The sequence below is a fragment of the Mirounga angustirostris genome, unplaced genomic scaffold, assembly GCF_029215605.1.
Source record: "Mirounga angustirostris isolate CCGP_5_RB_7025 unplaced genomic scaffold, mMirAng1.0.hap1 SCAF_10, whole genome shotgun sequence".
NCBI lineage: Eukaryota > Metazoa > Chordata > Mammalia > Carnivora > Phocidae > Mirounga > Mirounga angustirostris.
In genome coordinates this window covers 38873799-38891899 of record NW_026991718.1, presented here as the reverse complement: position 1 = coordinate 38891899, position 18101 = coordinate 38873799, and the positions used below count along the sequence as shown (strand labels likewise).

The window sequence follows — 18101 nt, the reverse complement described above, 5'->3', positions numbered from 1 at the left end:
TGCTCTCACATTCTCTGGATCTATTTCCTCAACCACAAAATGGGGCCAATGGGACGTGCACGGCAGGATTGAGGGAACCACGTGAGATAATATCACAGAGGTCCTTGTACCTGGTACCAGTCTCCTCTGCAGTGAAGAGTCAGCCTGAAGGTTCTGAGAGTCCATGTGGAGAAGTGCCATTGGTCAGGCCCTCACCACATCTCAAACTCTTCAAGATTTACCTCTATGTTTATTTGGGCCTTCGAGGGGGCTTCTTAGTTCTTTAAGGTGGCTGCTTGTTATTTATTTGTTCCAGTTTCGGCTCTTGTGAGCTGCCGGCTCCCCAGCTAGGATCGCCTGCCCCCAGCAGTTCCATCGGGGCCTCCGGGACACATACTCGAGAAGCGTCCCTTGGCCTGGGGTGGCCTTTGGTGCCCTCATATCTACCTGCCCTTCTCCTTGTAGGCAGCGTCTGATATGAAAACTCCTTTCTCAGGGTCCGAGCGGAGGGGCGGGGCGCACAGTGAGGAGAGTGGGAACCCAGACTCTGGGGCCAGTCGCCCGGGTTCAAATCCTTGTTCCTCGTTGGCTGTGTCCGTGGACAAGTTACCACGAAAGGAGCCAACAGCATCCTCATGGGGTCGCCAGGGGGGCTGGCGAATTAACGCACCTAAGGGAGTTGCCCGTTGCCCGCGCTTGCTGAGCTCCAGCTGAGGGTGGTCCGAGCAGGAGCTCAGGGCTCTGTGTGCTCCGCTCCGGACCTGACTTTCGGTGACTTTCTGCTGTTACTGCGGTCCCTCCGGCACTGTGGAGACTGTCACAGGCGTAGTAGTGTTCTTGTGAGCCCCCCTTTCAATCCATGGACCTCAGAAGATGCCTCAGCTGCCCACACTAAAATCTAGGGGTGAGCTTGGCCCCATGTGGCCCATAGCTAACCCCCTTAACCATGGTGTGGGTTCTGCACTAAACTCTTGGCCTGTATTATCTCATTCATTTAATTTGCGGGGGCAAGTATTTAAAGCAGATGACAAAAGGTTATCTTTATCTATAATAAGAGTTCTTTAGAATTGACAGTGAAGGTCAATAGAAACAAACCAATAGATAAATGGGCAAAGGATACAAATAGACAATTCTTAGAAGTGCAAATCAGAATAACCAAGAACTGTTGATAGAGAATTGCAAATTAAAGTAGCCATGAGATGCCACTGTTTACCTATCAGGATGACTAAAATGTAAATGATTCCCTTTTGTAAAAGAAAAAACATTAACCCTTCCACGCATGCGTTCGTGGCAGGGTTTCTCAACTTCGCTATCACTGATACTTGGGCCCAGATAATTCTCCATTGCGGGGGGCGGTCTTGTGTGTTGCGGGCTGTGGAGTAGCACCCCAGCCTCTACCCACTCAATGACAGTTGAGCGCCCCCCCCCGCCCCCGGCACTCCAATCTTGACAACCAAACATGTCTCCAGACATTGTCAAATGTCCAGGGGGCAAAACCGCCCCCAGCTGAGACCTGCCTGGGATATAGGTAAACATTTATAGCTGTATATGATTTTATATGAGCACTTACTTAATTTTAATCACTGTTTTTACAGACAAGGAAACTGAGGCGCAGGGATGCCAAGTAACCTCTTAGGGTCACACTGTCAGTTTAGGACCCACGACGTGAGGAGGAGTCCGATTTCAGAGCTCAGCTCCTCACCCGAAGTGCGGCCACACTGCTCAGCCACGGTCTTGAGGTTTGCCTAGTTGAAGGTCTGTAGAACTTCATGTTTCTAGGCAAGAATCATGGGTGAGGGAGTTTCTACTGTGGTCCAGCTGAGGCCTGTGGTGTCTGATCCTGTCACCTGTGAGTGACAACAGGGCTGGGTGGCCAGTCCAGAAAGCAGCCTCTGGCAGAGCCAGCCAACCTCCTGAGCAAGGTTGACCGCAACTGGCAAGGAAAGATCTAGGGCAAGCAACACTGCGTTTGACCCACACAGTGGCCTCTCCTATGTTCAGGGGGGGAAGGTAGAGCAGCCGGCGTGGGAGTGGGCACATGAGGACAGGTAGTGATGACTGGACTCCTGATTCTCAATTTCACGCCCTTCACTTTCCTTCCCGCTCTGCCATGTCCCCAAAGCCCTGCTGTGGCCAGGTGGGTGGGCCACGGTCCTACCCGGACTGGTGGGGTAGTGTGTGGGGGTGCATGTCACCTGGTGGGTTCCTCAACCTTTGGCCAGGTCACGATGAGGCTGTTTCCAGCTGGCTTGTCTGTTGGGGCACTAGGCTGTGAGCTCTGTGAGGGCAGGGCCGGTGTGTTTCCTCCATCTCTGCATGCCTAGTGCAGTGGGCATCAAGGTCAAGTGGGTGCAGGCTGGGGGAGGAGGGGCACGGTCAGGATATTTAGGTTGGCACGTGCCTTCCGGGCCCCGGAGCCCAAAGCCGTTGGTTCCTAGAGTCACTCAAGGGGCGTCACCTGAACAGCCAAGGTGAGCTGAGGAGCTCAGCCCTGTTCCCTGTAACGGGTTCTGGTCTTTCCCTGGGCCTGCGAACAAACCCGAGCTGTAATGAGTTCCGGGCCGAATGGAGCTCCCTGATTGCTGCTCACGGAGCGGGGAGGGCATGCAGCTTAGAGCTGGAGGGGCGGACCTCATGGAAGGGCTTCACTTTGGACACGGCAACTTCTTCTCAAGAAGTTCTTGTAGGAAATACTCACTGGTCAGGTGTCCCCGCCACCCGCCCCTACAGGCCAGCTGCAGGCAGGAGCTTCCACGTTGAACAAGCAGCCCCCTCCATGTGCGGGGCTGGGGGGCAGCTGCGGTCCTCCTTTCTGTGCCTGGAAGCATCACACCTTTCTTTGCTGAACCCCAGGCAGAGCAGACTGGGGTGTCTTTTGATCTCCACTCTATCGTTGCAGACCTCTATTGTGGCCCCATAACAGCTTTATCACACACGTACATACACACTTCTACTTTTTGAAGGCAGAGATCAGATCTTAAAATCTCAGTGGGGAAACTGGGTCCCAATGACTCACTCCTTGCGAAGTCATCCCACAGACAAGAAAGTGAGTGACTGTGACTTGCACAATTTAGGGCTTATTCTAAGTCGCCTGTTCTCAATCTGCCACACATTAGACTCTCCTGGAGATCTTCCAATGTGCAGGCCACACCCCAGGCTCATTAAATCAGAATCTCAGGGAGAGTCCCCTGGAATCAGTTTTTTAAAAAGCTTCCCAGGTGGAAAGCTCAACGCGCAGAATTGAGAACCTCCGTACTAAGTGGACATTGGCCAAAAGGGGGGTTTGATGGTGTAGGAATTAAGACATTTGACTGTAGCTACTTTGGTGGTTGCAACCGAAGAGCCCCTTGTAAATGAGGCAGGAGAGAAAAAATGGCAATGGGGCTGGGAGACCCGTGGGGGCCCGGCAATCCCATCACCTGAGCTGCACGCCCTCAAGCACAGGCGGCGACTGCCCCTCCCACCCTGTAGTCCAGGGCTGCCCCACTCAGAAATCTGCAGGACGACTGTCACGCCACCAGTCTTTAAGAACCAGTCTTTCCTATTTCAGGAGCATTTTCTAGACTCCTACAGCCCCCAATTCAATTGTCAACTCAAAGGTGTAAGATTGGCAAGCAACAGAGGGACACTTCTTTTTTAACAAGCTTTAGTTTACTTTATTTTTCTTGTATAAAACTACGTGATGGCCACAGCTGGAGCCTAGGTCCTCTGCACGGAGACTCTGTTGTGGGTGTTCACAAGATGGTCAGTGAATTCCGGATAGGGAGACTTGGTGAACACCGTCTCCTTCCAGAAGTCAGGGGTGAGACAGCTGTAGGTCTCGGGGATGGCATCAAAAGTAGCCTTGGCAAAGTTCCCCAGGGTGGCAGTGCAGCCCCTGGCCGACGTGTGGCAGTCGTCGATACCGGCCAGCATCAGTAGCTTCTTGGGCGCAGGGGCTGAGACCATGCCAGTGCCTCTGGGGGCGGGGATGAGGCACCCCAGCACAGGGCCACAGCAGCCAGTCACCCGGGATGGGACAGTGTGGGGCTTGCCGATCTTGTTCCCCCAGTAGCCTTGCCGCACGGGGACGATGGAAAGCTTGGCCAGGACGATGGCCCCACGGACGGCAGTGGCGACCTCCTTGGAGCACTTGAAACCCAGGCCCACGTGCCTGTTGTGATCTCCGATGGCAACAAACGCCTTGAACCTGGTCCGATGGCCAGCACGGGTCTGCTTTTGCACAGGCATGATCTTCAGAACCTCGTCCTTGAGGGATGCTCCCAGGAAGAAATCAATGACCTAGATTCCTTGATGGGCAGGGAGAAGAGAGAGATCTCCTCCAGGGACTTGGTCTTCATGTCCTTGACCAGGCAGCCCAGCTTGGTGATGGAGATCCACTCCTTGTCCTCGGCCTTGCCTCTGCGAGCTCCACGGCCTTGACCCCGGCCCCGACCACAGTCCCGGATGCCACTGCTGAAGCCTCTGCGGCCTCCCATTCCAGGGCCCCCCGGCCCTCCGGGTCCTCCCACAGCACCGGCGTCATCCGCCATTTGGCGTTCTCTCGGAGAAGAAGCCAGAGAGACACTTCTAAAGTGGTTCCTAAGTCTATGTAGGTGCAGACCACCTAAGCGCCCCACCATCTGACACTCCCTAACTCAAATCACGATGGCTGCCATATAGAACAAAAGAGGAAAGAACAAGCATCAGCAAGGGGGTGGAGAAATCGGAAGCCTTGTGTGCTGTGGGTGGGAATGTAAAATGGTATAGACGTTGTGGAAAATAGCATGGCAGCTTCTCAAAACATGAAAAACAGAACTGCCAACTGCCAACGATCCAACAATTCCACTTCTGGGTCTAAACCCCAAAGAACTGGAAGCAGGGTCTTGAGATTTGTACATCCGTGTTCGCAGCAGCATTCACAAGAGCCAAAAGGTAGAAGCAACCCAAGTGTCCATCGATGGTTGGATGGATGAACGAAACAGACACACAGTGGGATATTATTCAACCTTCAACAGGAAGGAAATTCTGACACATGCCACAACACTGATGAACATCAACATTACATCAAGTAAAATAAGCCAATCACAAAAGAGCAAATAATCATTCCACTCATCGGAGGCAGGAGTCAAATGCAGAGACAGCAGGAAGAACGGGGTGGCTGCCCCAGGGGCAAGTGGTCACCAGAGGAATGGGGGAGTCAGTGTTTGATGGCGACAGAGATTCAGCTTTGCAAGATGAAGGGCTCTGTGGACAGATGATGGTGCTGATTACGTAATGATGCAACTACTTAATGCCACTGAATTACAGACTTAAAAATAGTTATGAGGGTGCATTTTATGTTATTTCACCAAAATTAAAACCAGCCACAGCCTAGAGAACTGGGAGGGGCACACAAGAAGGAGCCAACTGTTCACAGAAGTGGTTTATCAGAGCCGTGGACTGAAAGCCCTGACAGGGCCAGGAAGGCCCAGGAGGAACCTACTTACATTTTGTACATCTATTTGGGAACAAGGACAGTGGAGAGAAAGGAAAGTTAAGATCCAAGCTGGGAACAGGACAAAGCACTTCACCCACCCCTCAGTTTTCTTCCTGGTTCAGACAGAAAATGTCAAAGACTCACAAGGGGTTCTTGCGGGAATGCGGGTAGTTTTTTGTGAGAACCCGAAAAAGAAAGACTAAAAAGAAGCGAAGTTGTAAGCAAGCAAGTAGGTAAGATATTGACACACAAAGGGGCGAGGCGGGGAGGACACCCAAGAACAGCGGCTGGCTCCAGCACCTCAGGGTTCTGAAAGAACTCACAGCTTCCGTGAAGTTTGTGAACCCCGCCTAACCATCACTCTCCATTCTACTTTGATTAAAACATGATTATGCACCTTGATCTATCCTCTTCATCAGATTTGGCTTGGACCTACTTGTGGTGCTTTCCAAAAAATCACAAGTGCCCCCAGAGCATTTACAGTACACAGCATATTCTAAAGAACATGCCACCTTAAACAGTCCAGGAGGCCCCCCAAGGACGCTCTGACAGAGAGAACCAGTGAGGTGAGCATGTGATACCAGCTGGGGAGCCCGGGGATTCCAGGCAACATGATGAGCAAGCTCTGGAATATCTGCTTACAAAGCAGGTGTATCCTGGGAGAGAAACACATGGAAAACAGAGGTGCCCAGGAAATGCACGGACGGATCGGGCAGGAAGGGCAGGGGGTCATCACCTCGCCTCCCAACACAGGTCTAACTTCAGTGTGCTGTGCGCATCCCCTGTCTGTATTCTGGGCCTGCTCCTTCCCCTTCGTACCTTCGGTGCCTGAGTGGGGCTGAGCCACGGTGGCCATGCAAGCACGCTCCTTTGTCCAGTGGGTTACCTCGTGATCTCCCGGGGAGCCCTCCCCCACAGTTCTGGTAGGAGTGGAAATTATCGAGTCGTAAACTGGCCCACTGCCCCAAGAACACATGCCTTAACCTGTGGCACAGGATTCCACTGTGCCCCTGTTTCCTGTGCCCCTCAGAGGCTGTGCTTATTCCTCTGTACCCAAGCCCCAGTATGCTGGGGCTGCCACTCTCCCTACCATGGGCACAGCATAGGGTAGACCTGTCACGTGTCTGGAGGGAGCAGCGTGGTCACTCTCCCCGAGCAAGGCCTCCCTTCCTGCCCGACACACATGGGTCCTTCCCGTTGGCTTCTACTCTCCTGGCCACGGGGGCAGAAGCTGGCTCAGGAAAGGGGACGCAGCAGGGGCTGTGCTCTCCCCCATGTCCTCTGACAGGAACAGAAGGGACCCAAGACACGACTGTGCTGAGAAATCACAGTCCTGGACTCTCAGATCAGAAATGCAGAAACCACAAACCAAGGGAAAAAACAAAAACTGAAGTCTTTTTAATTTTTTTCCCCCTCCCAAGAGCTAGTTCCAGTGATGTTTATTACTCAGCCTGAGCTGCAATAACATTAGACAAAAATAGAAACAGCCTCTGGTTTTACAAAACCTTTGTACAAGTCCTCTGATTTTCTAGTCATGCCAGGGTCCCCTGCTGTGGTGCCAGAGGTCAAGGGAGGCTGGGCGGCCCAGAGGGAGCAGGGCCCGCAGAGAGGGTTGCGGGCCTCAATGCTGAGAGCAGAGCTGGGTAAGATAAGCCAGGCAACCTGTTCCAACAGCCTGGCTGGCGACTCGGGGTTCTACGTGTGGGGCCGAGCTGCCGGGTACAGAAGCTGGGCGGGTAGAGGCGTGGGCTTGGCCCTGAGCGAACTTTGCCCCTAGGATGGCGAGAGCCCCACCCCAGAATCCTGCCTGCAGTCACTGGCTGCTCACAGCAACAAGACCTCACCTCCCTGCCTCAGAGGTGCCGCACAGGGGAAGGGCTGGCCACCTGAGAGGGACTCAGGGGACTCGGTGAACCCTGCTCATATCCCGAGACGGGGAAGGCCAAGGAACGCTGCCACTTTCCAGTTGAAGCTGGTCCAGCCCTGAGGCCAGCTGCTTTCACGGCCCCCCAGCATCACTGCCGTGCCCTGAACAACCACCTGGGCCACCTTGGCCTCCGCTCTCCCGGGCCTCTCATGGGACGGGCAGGCCAGGCCCGCCCCCAGGTCCTCCTGGCTGTCCTCCAGGCCGGGTAGATGGTAGGCGGTGGCCACTATCTCAGGGGCTGCTTGAGCTCGAACAGGCCTGTCCCGCCCCGGACGACTTTCCCGACCACGAGGCAGGCGGAAGGGGACCTCAGCTCATCGTGCGATCCTGGGAGACACAAGAGCTCTTGTTAGGTGGTTGAGGGAGAAGTTGGAATGAGGTAAGGGGATGGAGGGGGCTCAACAGAGGCTGGGCAGATAGGGCATCTCAGAGGCCAGCAGGAGACCCTGAGTCCTGGAGGCCGATTAGGTTCTGTGAGGTAGCTCTGCTTGCAGAAAGAGGAAGGAAGGTCCTTCCCCCTTTCCTTCAAAAGGGCAGAGGTAGCTTTCCCATCTACTGCCCACCCTCCCCAGCTGCTTCCTCAGTGAGATCCCAAGATCTCACTTGTGTGGAAGGCATGTGGAAAGGTGCCCAAGAGACAAGGCTGTTTGCCCAGAGCAGACTTAGGAGAGGGAAGGCCAAGGGCACCCGCCCATGCACTGACCCAGCATGGTGGCCTGCTTCAGAAACTGGAAGCTGGTCTCAAATGTCATCTGTTGCAGAGGGGAGGAGTTTGATCGGATCCCAAAGCGATTCAACGGCTTGTACACGCCCTCGAAGCACATATAGTCGGCGACCAGGGAGAGATGGCGGGGATCGACCGCAATGCCTGTCACGTTGGCAGCAACACCAGAAAGGATTATGCAATGACAAGGGGACAGTTGGGACAGTGTCACCCGACACAAGGCAGCTCATAGGCTCAGATATCAGACCCCCAGGCTCCGCTTCCAGCTCAGTCACCTATTCAGTCAGCTACTTAGCCCCCAACCTCAGCGGGGCAGTCCCCCTCATCCCTGCCCACTATCAGTACAACCCACTCTCCGCTTCTATCCACTAGCCTAGGAAACTGACTCCAGACTTGCAGCGCTGTTTCACTTGGGAGCCCAAACCTTGAAGGCAGGCTAGGGGCCACGTCATCAGGCAGGAGCTTCCTCAAAGGCCAGATGAGAAACAGGTCGGTGGGGGTGGGGGTGGGGAGGGGAGAAGTCCTCAGTGACAGGACTGAAACCTGTCCTCCCAGATCACTGTCAGAGTCTCCCACAGGCCACACGCTCACTGCACCCACATCCCTACAGAGCTGGCCCGCCACGCCGGGACCTTTTGAGCGCTCTCCACGGCCCCTCTTACCGTACACAGCAAACACGTCCCTGATCTCCTTCTCGATCACCCGCAGTGCGGCCTCGATGCCGTAGGTGCTGGCCATGGCGTGGATGTCATTGGAATAGAGGCGGCGCAAGTCCAGAACCTAGGGAAGAAGGAGGGGCTGAGTGGGAGGGCCTGGCCTTCTGCTCCCTTCCGTTGGCATGACCCACCCTGGCCGAGCTTGCGCCTTGTCTGGTAGTCAAGCACAGCTGCCGACGATGTGGTCCAGGGGTGGCCCAGGATTAGTGAAGGGAGACAGTGTAGGCAGAGCTGTGGGTGGCCAGGCCCCACGGTCTGTCTCGCTGTCGGCACCAGAGCCCAGAGATAACTTGTTACCCGCTTCAGGTCAACAGGAAGAAAGGTATTTCCTTATTTATTGAACAGATCGACGTGTTTCCTAGGATTGAGACGTCCTTCGGTAGGCGAGGGAAGTTCTCCAGCAGACACTTAAATCCCTCTCCAGGGCACCAGGGGCAGTGGTGGGGCAGCTCCGGGGGGGAAAGCCGGGCCTCGTTAGGGCCCTGAGGCTCCAGTTCGGCTGTTCCGGAGGCCCCAAGGTGGCTCTGCACTACGTCATCCCCACAGGACACGGCGGAGACCCCGGCCTCGTTCAAACAAATGCCATGAGCATGACGGAGTTCACCCTGCTGGGGCCTGCCTCTCAGGAGGCACAAGCCCCCCCTGCTCTGTCCTCAAGGAGGCGTCCGGGCAGCAAGGGCCTCTGCAGGGCAACTGTTGTGGGAGGAGCAGTGTTCCAGGAAGGGAGAGCTTCGTGAGCTGGGTGCAGACCGGCGACGGTGGGCTACAGGGGTCCCAGCACCTCGGTATTCTCTGGGGGAAACCCTTGTGCCCAGGGGTTGAGAGCATCTCAAAAGGTCCCAGGAGACACAACAAAGTGGGAGAATGAAGCAGGAGGAGCAGGTGGGACAAAGCAAACTGCGCCGCTGGTCTGGGCCACCTCTGCTCCCAGGGCCCCCTTTACCAGATGAAATGAGCAGCTCCCAAGCCAGGAATTCAGCAACTATTTCTTACAAATCGACTTTGCGGAGGTTTTAATTTCAAGGAAAAAAATTTAGAGCCAAATGAGTTTGAGAAACCCTGGGTTAGAGAACGTTAAGCAGGTTTCTGTACCGCAAGTCCTAACTAGGCTAACGCGCATGGTGGATCCCAAAAAGAGGGCCCAGGGACCTCACCTCCTGGTGGCCAGGCCCCGAGACAGCGTGGGGCCTCGTTCCTGGCCAGCTGACAATCTGGAAAGGGGATATGTACCTCAGCGTATTTGAACAGCTCCGGCAGGTTGATTCCTTCAGTGTTTAAGACAAGCTCCTTCTCATTCTTCTTGTTGGTGGTTTCATTGAGGAGGCACCTTGTGATGCCCTTGGTCGCGTAGACAACAGCACTCTGGGCCAGCAACACTACCAGGGAGCTCATGTCAAAGTTAATCTTCATCAGAGGGAGCTTCACTGTCACCTGCAGGAGGAGGGAGGTTTGTGCGAGGGGAGGGGGCTAGCCCTCCCCCACAGCTGGCTCCCTGGGCGACGCCTTCAAAGCTTGCTTAGCAAACACCTTGGCTGGGGGCAGGTGGCCCTGCTGGGGTAGGCTGGGTCTGCACACGCAAACACTGGGTGGCAGAACGGACCACACACAGCAGCCATCTCCAGTCACCCACACGAAGGTGACACCTTCACAGATGCTGCTGAAAATCCTATCTGCTCAACAGTGCCCCTGGTAGCCTTTCGATCACCACAAAGTGTCACAACTGTCATTTCGTGTGGGTAACCTGCTCAACGACTCTTATCTACGTTACCATTTGGGAACCACTGGACTGGACCAAAGCAAAGGACAAAAACATCAGTCTGAGTGTAGCTGTGTAGGCATCCTAACCAGCCAGCCTTTACAGGGACCCTGAAGTTGGTGACTAGAGGCCGTGGGTGCGAGGAACTAGCGCACTCCTGCCGGCCTCCGCAACAACTCTGAGGTACGGTCACTCGGTAGTACCGAAGGTGAAATGACTGAGGTGAGATGTTTAAAAGTACCTGTGGGGCCCAGCCGATCAGACTCATGTATACACACTGTTCTTGAAGAATCAAAAAGAACTGGCCCACTAGCGGTCTGAGTCAAATGCGGAGGGCAGTGATGTGGGGCAGAGGGTCCACAGCTGCCCCAGATCCTTTAAGGGATCTGGGATGATGAAGAGACCACAACCCACAGCCAAAGACCCCGCATGCCAGCCAACGGCGCGGGGAGGAGCTCAGCAGCAGGCCCCTGGCCGGGCCTCTGTGGGGGTCGCGAGCGGTACCAACCTGGCACCACAGGCTCTCCTCGGAGTCATACTGGTAGTCCTCTATGAACGGGTGCGACTCGCGCACCGCCTGCACCCGGCGCTCCACGGCCCCGGCTCCCTGGGGCTCTCTGCTGCGGGTGGACTTCCGGGGCTGGTTGAGGGGGGCGGCAGGGGGCGAGTCCTCCTGGGGGCCTAAGCCCACCTCTTCATCCTGCTCCTGGGCCTTGTGAGCACCTTCCTCCTGCATGTCCTCATCGTCGTTATCCTCCTCAACCTCCTCTTCCTCGCTCTCATAATCGACCTGGCAGGGGATGGGGTCTGTGTCACCTGGGCACCCCCATCTGTCTGGACTTTGCCTGCGAACAAGCGCCCCTGCAGAGGCCTTATCTGACTGGCAGCACCCAGGTCCCTACTCCACCCAGCCTGGGCTGCCTTCTCCTCTGTCCTGGGGGCCCCTCCCCTGCCAATGCCAGTCCCTCAGTCCCAACTCCCAACACCTTCCACCCTCCTCGAGCTCTCTCTTGCCTGTCAATTTCCTCAGCCCCTCTCAACTGCCCTCTGTCCTAGTGGCAGTCCTGAGGCTGGTTTTTATTTTTGTTTTGTTTTTTAAGATTTATTTATTTGAGAGAGAGAGAGAGAGACGGCAAGCGAGCACAAGCAGGGGGAGGGGCAGAGGGAGAGAGAGAATCTCAAGCAGACTCCCCACTGAACCAAAACCAAGAGTCAGAAGCTTAACCGACTGAGCCACCCAAGCGCCCCCATGAGACTGGTTTTAGTATATTTTCATTGTAAAACCAAGAGGCAGCCTGACTTCACCTCCTTGCAAAAAGCCTCTGGGTCCCTGAATCTGATTCACTACAGAGCCAAAGGGCAGCCCAGGGATGGCCCCTGTCTAATTCCTGCCCTGCGAACTTTATCTTCTCCATTGAGACGTGTGCTGGGAGGCCAGATTTGCTTCAAGGTTCCTAATGGATTCCAGCATGGTAATAAAAGTGTGGCCATACGTGGCAAGCGACTATCTTGCAGGTGTGACAGGAGGGATGTGACACCGCCCCTCACCCCAGCCAGTCCCCTCACCTCCTCTTCTTGTTTCTCCTTGCGTTTGGCATCAGAAGCATCAGCGTCCCCCTCCTCAGCTTCAGCGTCCACAATGGGCCCCTCCTCTTCGTCGCCTTCCTGTTCTCCCTGTGGTTCGGGGACAAGGAGGAAAAAGACGGGCTCCAACACCCAGTGCTTGCTGAATCCATCTATCTACCCACCCATTCCTCTTGTCTGCTCACTTCATCCACCCAGCCACCCACCTGCCTGCCCATCTAGCCATCCATTCGTTTTACCTCCACATGCCACCCATCTACCCAGTTCCTGCTCTGGGCCAGCCCTGCACTCCCTGCCTCCTTCTCTTCAAGCTTCGTTTTCACATGTCTCACTTGCAAAATCCTGCATTTTAAAAGAAATGTCAAAAAAGTGACAAGGCTAAGTCATTAAAAGAAAGTGGTATGAAATATTGTTCCAAATATTTTTTTTTGCAGGTGGAGATGAAGACAGGATTGGCTGGGTGGACTATTGAGTATTTTAAAAACCAGACATTTACACCTTCTGATCTTGGCTCCTAATTTTTTATAGTCTTCTGGGTGCCTTAAGGATGGACTGAGCAGCCTTCCAAAGACCGTCCATGACCATTTGTGCTCGAGTTAGCCAACTGGGAGACCTCCCGGGCTGGAGACCGAGCATTCTCTTTGGTCTCGGCCAGGCCCTCACTGTCGGGATAAGGAGCAAGGCCCAGAGACAGGAACAGACATAGCTGAGATCACAGAGTAAGGTGGGGGCAGTACTGAGCACCCCCCCCCCCCCCGCCCAAGTCACAGCTATTGCCATGTGCTGAAGCTGCTGCTGGCTCAGATGATGCTGAGGGACCTGCCCCACACCGCCCCGGGTCTCCTGGCAGATGAGGTATCATCATTCCCGGACTGTTTTGCCTCCAAGCTTTTTCCTGGCTCCTTCCTTTTTTATTCCTGCAGCCCGACTTCCCTGCCAGTACTCCCTACCAGTATACCTGATCCAGGGAAGTCAAAGGCAGAGCAAAGGAAAAGAATTCGAAAGCCCAGTGGGTACCAATACTTTAAGCCTATCCTCAGGGTAAAAATCACTTAAGGAGCGGTCCTTGAGAACACACAGATGGATGACCCTGGGCCCTCCCCTAAGGCCAATCAGACCAGCCCCCACCAGCATGGCAGATAAATGATAAGGTACATGGAAAGAATGGCCAAAACCAGGAAGGGGCTTGAGGAGTGCTGAGAACAATCCCAGAGCCTTCCCAGGAGAGAAGACTAAGGCAGCAGCTACCCTACGGGCTTCCAGCCCCGGGACCCTCCCCTGTGCTGATCCCAGAGGGGGCCCTAGGGGACTCACTCACCCGATTCCTCTCTGACTCGCCAGAGTTGTCTAGATCCCGCTGGGTAGCTCTCCGAGTGTTAACGCTTCTGAAAGCTGAGGCTTTATTATTCTTCTTTCTGAGGGATTCCATCAGAATCTTAAAGAACCTAAAACGAGAAGAAAGCCGCACGGGCCCATTCAGTCCCCCCCTCCGCCGCCCTTGCGGGGGGTAGGAAGTTCTGTCCGAGGGTCTCGCAGCCACCTAAGGCCGTGTCAGGGATTTACACGAGACAGAGATCCAGCATCTGCTCTCGGCTCACTTGTGCCACCCCCCGACCGCTGTTGCTGAAGGACAGAGAGCACGTTGGAGAGAGCACTGCTCCACAGCCCAGCAGGCCTGGTCGGAACACATGTCCTGCCACTCCTCAAGCGTGTACCTTTCAGCATGACAGTCACCTGAGCGTGAAGTCCCTCATCTGTAAAATGTGTGTACGAGTATGTGCCGTGAGGTCTTGTCTGAAGGCTTAGACATGACCCCCTGTCCGAGAACGGTCATAAGGCCTGGTGGAGTGGGCAGTCTGTAAGCGGAAGGTGCTAGCGCGACTGTGGCCGGTGTCTGATGGGGACAGCGGACTCTACGGCAGGAGAGGGGGGTCCAGGCCAGGCCTAGGACTGTTCCCGGCCTGTCCCCGCAGCATCTCCAGAAAATGGCACAGCTTGGGCCTGACATCTCCGGTCTCCTTGGGGTGGGAGCCCTGACAATTTGATGGAAGACCTAAGACGTGCAAGAGTTCATCAGAGTTTTGAAGGCAATGATGACTTTGTGGCCGTAAATCATGTTGACGGGTTGGAACCAAACCAATTTAAAAGAACCAACTTACTGCAGAGCCTAGGGGGCCTTTCCTGGCCCCTCACCTCTTCCTTCTGACTTTTCTATTTTTAAGCTCCCTTAAGGCCTCACCCCGCCCCCCGCCCCCTACTTCTTTTTTTCACATAATCTCTTGCCTGTCTTCTTCTTCAGGCCAGAACAGCATGCCAAAATGGATTGCTTTTAATTATATTAAGTATCAGGTCCCTTAGCCAGCCAGCCATCCTGTACTGTCTCAGTGCCTATAATGTGTGTATCATGTGCCCTGGGAGCAAAGCAAGGATGAAAATACAGAAAGTATAGGAGTGCTGTCTTAAATTTAAGTAGGCAGGTCAAATATTTACTGTTTGGCTTATTAATAGCAAAAGACAACTGTTCTCCCTCCTCGTTACGTATATATACTTTAACTTTTTAAAAGTTGTGCACGGTTTTGCTGAGGTTTCTGCCTTTGGCAGAAAAGTCTCCTCACCCACCAATCCAGGGAAGAGCCTGGTCACCGAGTGCTGGGGATGGGGACAAGGGCCAGATGAGGGAAGGCCAGGCTTGACTTGAGAAGAGGGGGCGAAAGAGAGGTTTCTGGAAGGCCAGGCTCTGGTTCAAGTCTGCATTCAGCCAGAGACTGGGGAGGAAGGCCTTCATCTCTTCTGTACAGTGGGCCATTCCCACCCCGACCCGAACCTACTGCATAGTGAGGAGAGGAAACGGGACAGACGGGGGTGTGGCAGCCCCAGGCCTGCTGCCTCCCTCCCCTCAACAGGAGCTGTTCGCCTCCTCCCACTGCTTGGGGGCTGCTGCTCTGACTCCTCAGAATCTCTAGGCCCGTAGCTTTGTGGCTGGCTGTGTCACCCCCCTCGAAGGCTCCCCCCAACCAGCACTCCACAACTGGCCACCCCCCCACCGCAAATGCCCGTCTGCTCCCCCCAGCCCTGGTGCATCCTCTGCCAGCAATTTCCCCAGCCCTTTCTCTACCTGTTGGAGCTGCACCCAACCCCCAAGTCTGGATCTAAGTGCAGATGGAAGGGCCCAAGGAGACCTTCCCCAATCCCCCCCTCGCTGGGGCTCCCTTCTGCCCGGCCTGCCTCTTTCAGTGAACGAAACTGCTGGAGAACACGAGAGAAGGTGAGGAAGCAGAATGAACCCTGACCAGTAAGTGGCAGACACGTTACCAGTGTGCCAGAATCCTCCTGCGGGCGCACACAGTTTGCCCTTCCGTGATTCTGCCAAGAGCAAGGGAGCTGAAGGCCCACGATGGCTGCTCTGTGCAGGTGTTGCTGCTTGTCAGACCGTGGCAACCGAAGGGAACAAGAGGGACAGGCTGCAGGGAAACCACTCTTCCTACATAAATAATTGCCAACAGAGAATATGACCCCTGGCTGTTTCCGAGAGTGCCTGGCAACAGCTCCAGCACCTGCTGCTTGCAAAGTCGGAGTCACAGACGCCGTAACCGCACACTGGCAGCTTGGTCGTTTCATGGCTGGGGACAGGAGGCCAGAACTTTCCACCCGACTCCTAGCTCGGGGCTCTTTCTACTTCACCGCCCCTGGCCCACCTTCCAGATGATAGACACTAACATCCAAAGTGACAGATGTCGGTACAAATACTTAGAGAACCTTCAAGGCTATACATCTCCATATAGAGATGTGCCTCTGTGTTTCCTTTTTTCCCTTCTCCAATCTATTGTCAAAATAGTCTCATGATCTATAGCTGGGAGAAGAAAAGGGAAGTGGGGGAGGGAAGGGAGGTAGAGAAAAGGAAGTGGAGGAGGTGCGGGGAGGGAAGGGAGGAAGGAAGGAGGGGGGTTGTCACTCTTGGGAACACAGTGACATTTCCTTGTGGTCTGTTAAGAGGCCTTAACGTGGCCATTCTGCCGCCCAGGCCTGTCAAGGACAGTCCAAACCACACCCCGGTTCACACACTGCCCCTTCTCTCGCCTTTGGCCCAATCCGCTAGTCGCAGAGTAGCTAAGAGCTACTGCACATGGCTTTGTTTATCACAGCTTTTCAAGTGCACCAGCAAATACAAACCAGGAGCTGAAAAAGTACTTCACTTCTGGGAAGAAGCCAGGGCTGTCCCTCATTAAGAAAAAAAACTTTTCAAAGTGATGGATTTTTCTATTTCCTGAGATAATATAAATAGAAAGAATTCTAGGGGTGCCCGGGTGGCTCATTCATTAAGCGGCTGCCTTCCGCTCAGGTCATGATCTCAGGGTCCTGGGATCGAGCCCTGCATCGGGCTCCCTGCTCAGCAGGAAGCCTGCTTCTCCCTCCCCCACTCCCCCTGCTTGTGTTCCCTCTCTTGCTATGTCTCTCTATGTCAAATAAATAAATAAAATCTAGAAAGAAAGAAAAGAAGAAAGAAACAAAGAAACAAAGAAAGAAAGAAAAAGAAAGAAAGAAAGAAAAAGAAAGAAAGAAAAAGAATTCTAAGCACAGCCTGGTACCTGCTGCACGCTGCCCTACTGGCGTGGCAGGCGGAAGTCCTAGGTGAACAGAAACGGGGCAGACCATCCACCTCCGCCTGCTCTTGATAATTCTCAAGAGGCCATATGATCCTAATTCCCATTTCTCAGAAAAGGGCTGCCTGGCCAGCACAAACATGCGGTTCTCCTGGGAGTTATGTTCCTCCAAGTTAATTAATGAGCCGGCAGGCTGGAGACGCTGTCTCCTGTGACATGGCCCAGCATCACGAGAGCGCTGGGTCTGCCTGGTAAAAGGAACCTTCTCCCTCTGGGCCGACAGCAGTGCACGTGTTCCCCGAGGCCTAGCCAGCAACAACTTCACCCAGGCTCACGTAAACTGGGACAGGATCTGCCTGGCAGTGGGCCCCTTCCAAGGGGATGGGTTCCCATCCAAGCTCACCTGCCATAATACCCACAATCCTGAACGCCACATGTTTGGAGGGCTGGCCTGAAACCAGCTCACATCTTTAGGTGAGAGGGAAGAAGAGGGCCAATGGCAGAGCAGTTGCTCTCTCCTGGCCATGCTGCATCCGAGACTCATCGATGAATGCGCATCACTCGGTGAAGGTTGGTGGGATGACTGAATGCAGTGGGCTCTGCCTCTACTCTGCCCCATTGGTTCTCCATTTCAGGGAGGCTCCAGGAGGGCCTGAGAGCTGGTCTAGATTACAGGCAGTGGTTGGTGGTCTGTGATCGAATCCCACGGACAGATGGGATCTATTTGGGCCTTACCAAGTTTCTGAAAATGGATGGATCAGTTGCTGGTATTTAAAAATTAGAAAACTTATTTATAAAAGCAAAAGCAAGCAACCAAATAGCCAAAGACAGAAAAAAAAAGGGGGGGGGGGAAGGCTTTCGGGTTTTTTTTTAAATCAGAAGATCTGACCACCCTGACCCACATTCCTGTTCCCCTGAGGCAGGTTCTGCACTCTCCAGCCTGCTGGGGGCCTCCTGGCCTGCTTCACTGGCCCATCCCCTGCTGAGCCCTGCAGCCATCTGAGTCTGCGCGTTGTGATCGAGGGTTAGCGGGTGAGTCCAAAGTGCCTCACTGGCTCTTCCTGGCTTACCCCAGCCCCGGCACACCCACCATCCTACTCCTATGTACTCAGCATGGTGGTCTGTGCTTTTCAGATGCCCAGCAGTAACTTGCACTTGAGAGAAGAAGGATTTTCTTTCTCCCTACCTGTAAGCAACTGCTGGGAACCCCAGCTATAGACCTGGGGCTTAAAAGCAGCATGCCATCCGCATACTGCCTGTTATTAAACAGAATATAAATGTATTGGGAACCACAGGGTGCGGCCTGGAACATCAAAAATCACCCCTGCGAGCTGGTCTACCCTCACTGCAACACCA

General features: G+C 54.4%; 1 protein-coding gene and 1 pseudogene across 3 annotated transcripts in view; both read right to left on the bottom strand.

Moving 5' to 3' along the window:
- Positions 1 to 3654: 3654 nt before the first annotated feature.
- Positions 3655 to 4601, bottom strand: LOC135361745 (small ribosomal subunit protein uS5-like; annotated as a pseudogene).
- POLR1A (RNA polymerase I subunit A) overlaps positions 3656 to 18101 on the bottom strand; it is a 76065-nt gene continuing 61619 nt past the window's right edge. For 2 of the 3 annotated variants that reach the window (XM_045884610.3, XM_045884611.3), the window contains 7 exons: positions 13463 to 13589; positions 12127 to 12234; positions 11069 to 11350; positions 10035 to 10235; positions 8751 to 8868; positions 8068 to 8232; positions 6814 to 7691 (listed from right to left, as the gene is read on the bottom strand). In XM_045884610.3, the coding sequence (XP_045740566.1) occupies positions 7591 to 7691; positions 8068 to 8232; positions 8751 to 8868; positions 10035 to 10235; positions 11069 to 11350; positions 12127 to 12234; positions 13463 to 13589 (1102 nt within the window). In that variant the 3' untranslated portion in view covers positions 6814 to 7590. Of the gene's footprint in view, positions 5206 to 6813; positions 7692 to 8067; positions 8233 to 8750; positions 8869 to 10034; positions 10236 to 11068; positions 11351 to 12126; positions 12235 to 13462; positions 13590 to 18101 lie in introns of those variants that run through there. The other variant, XR_010405558.1, reaches the window with a different exon arrangement.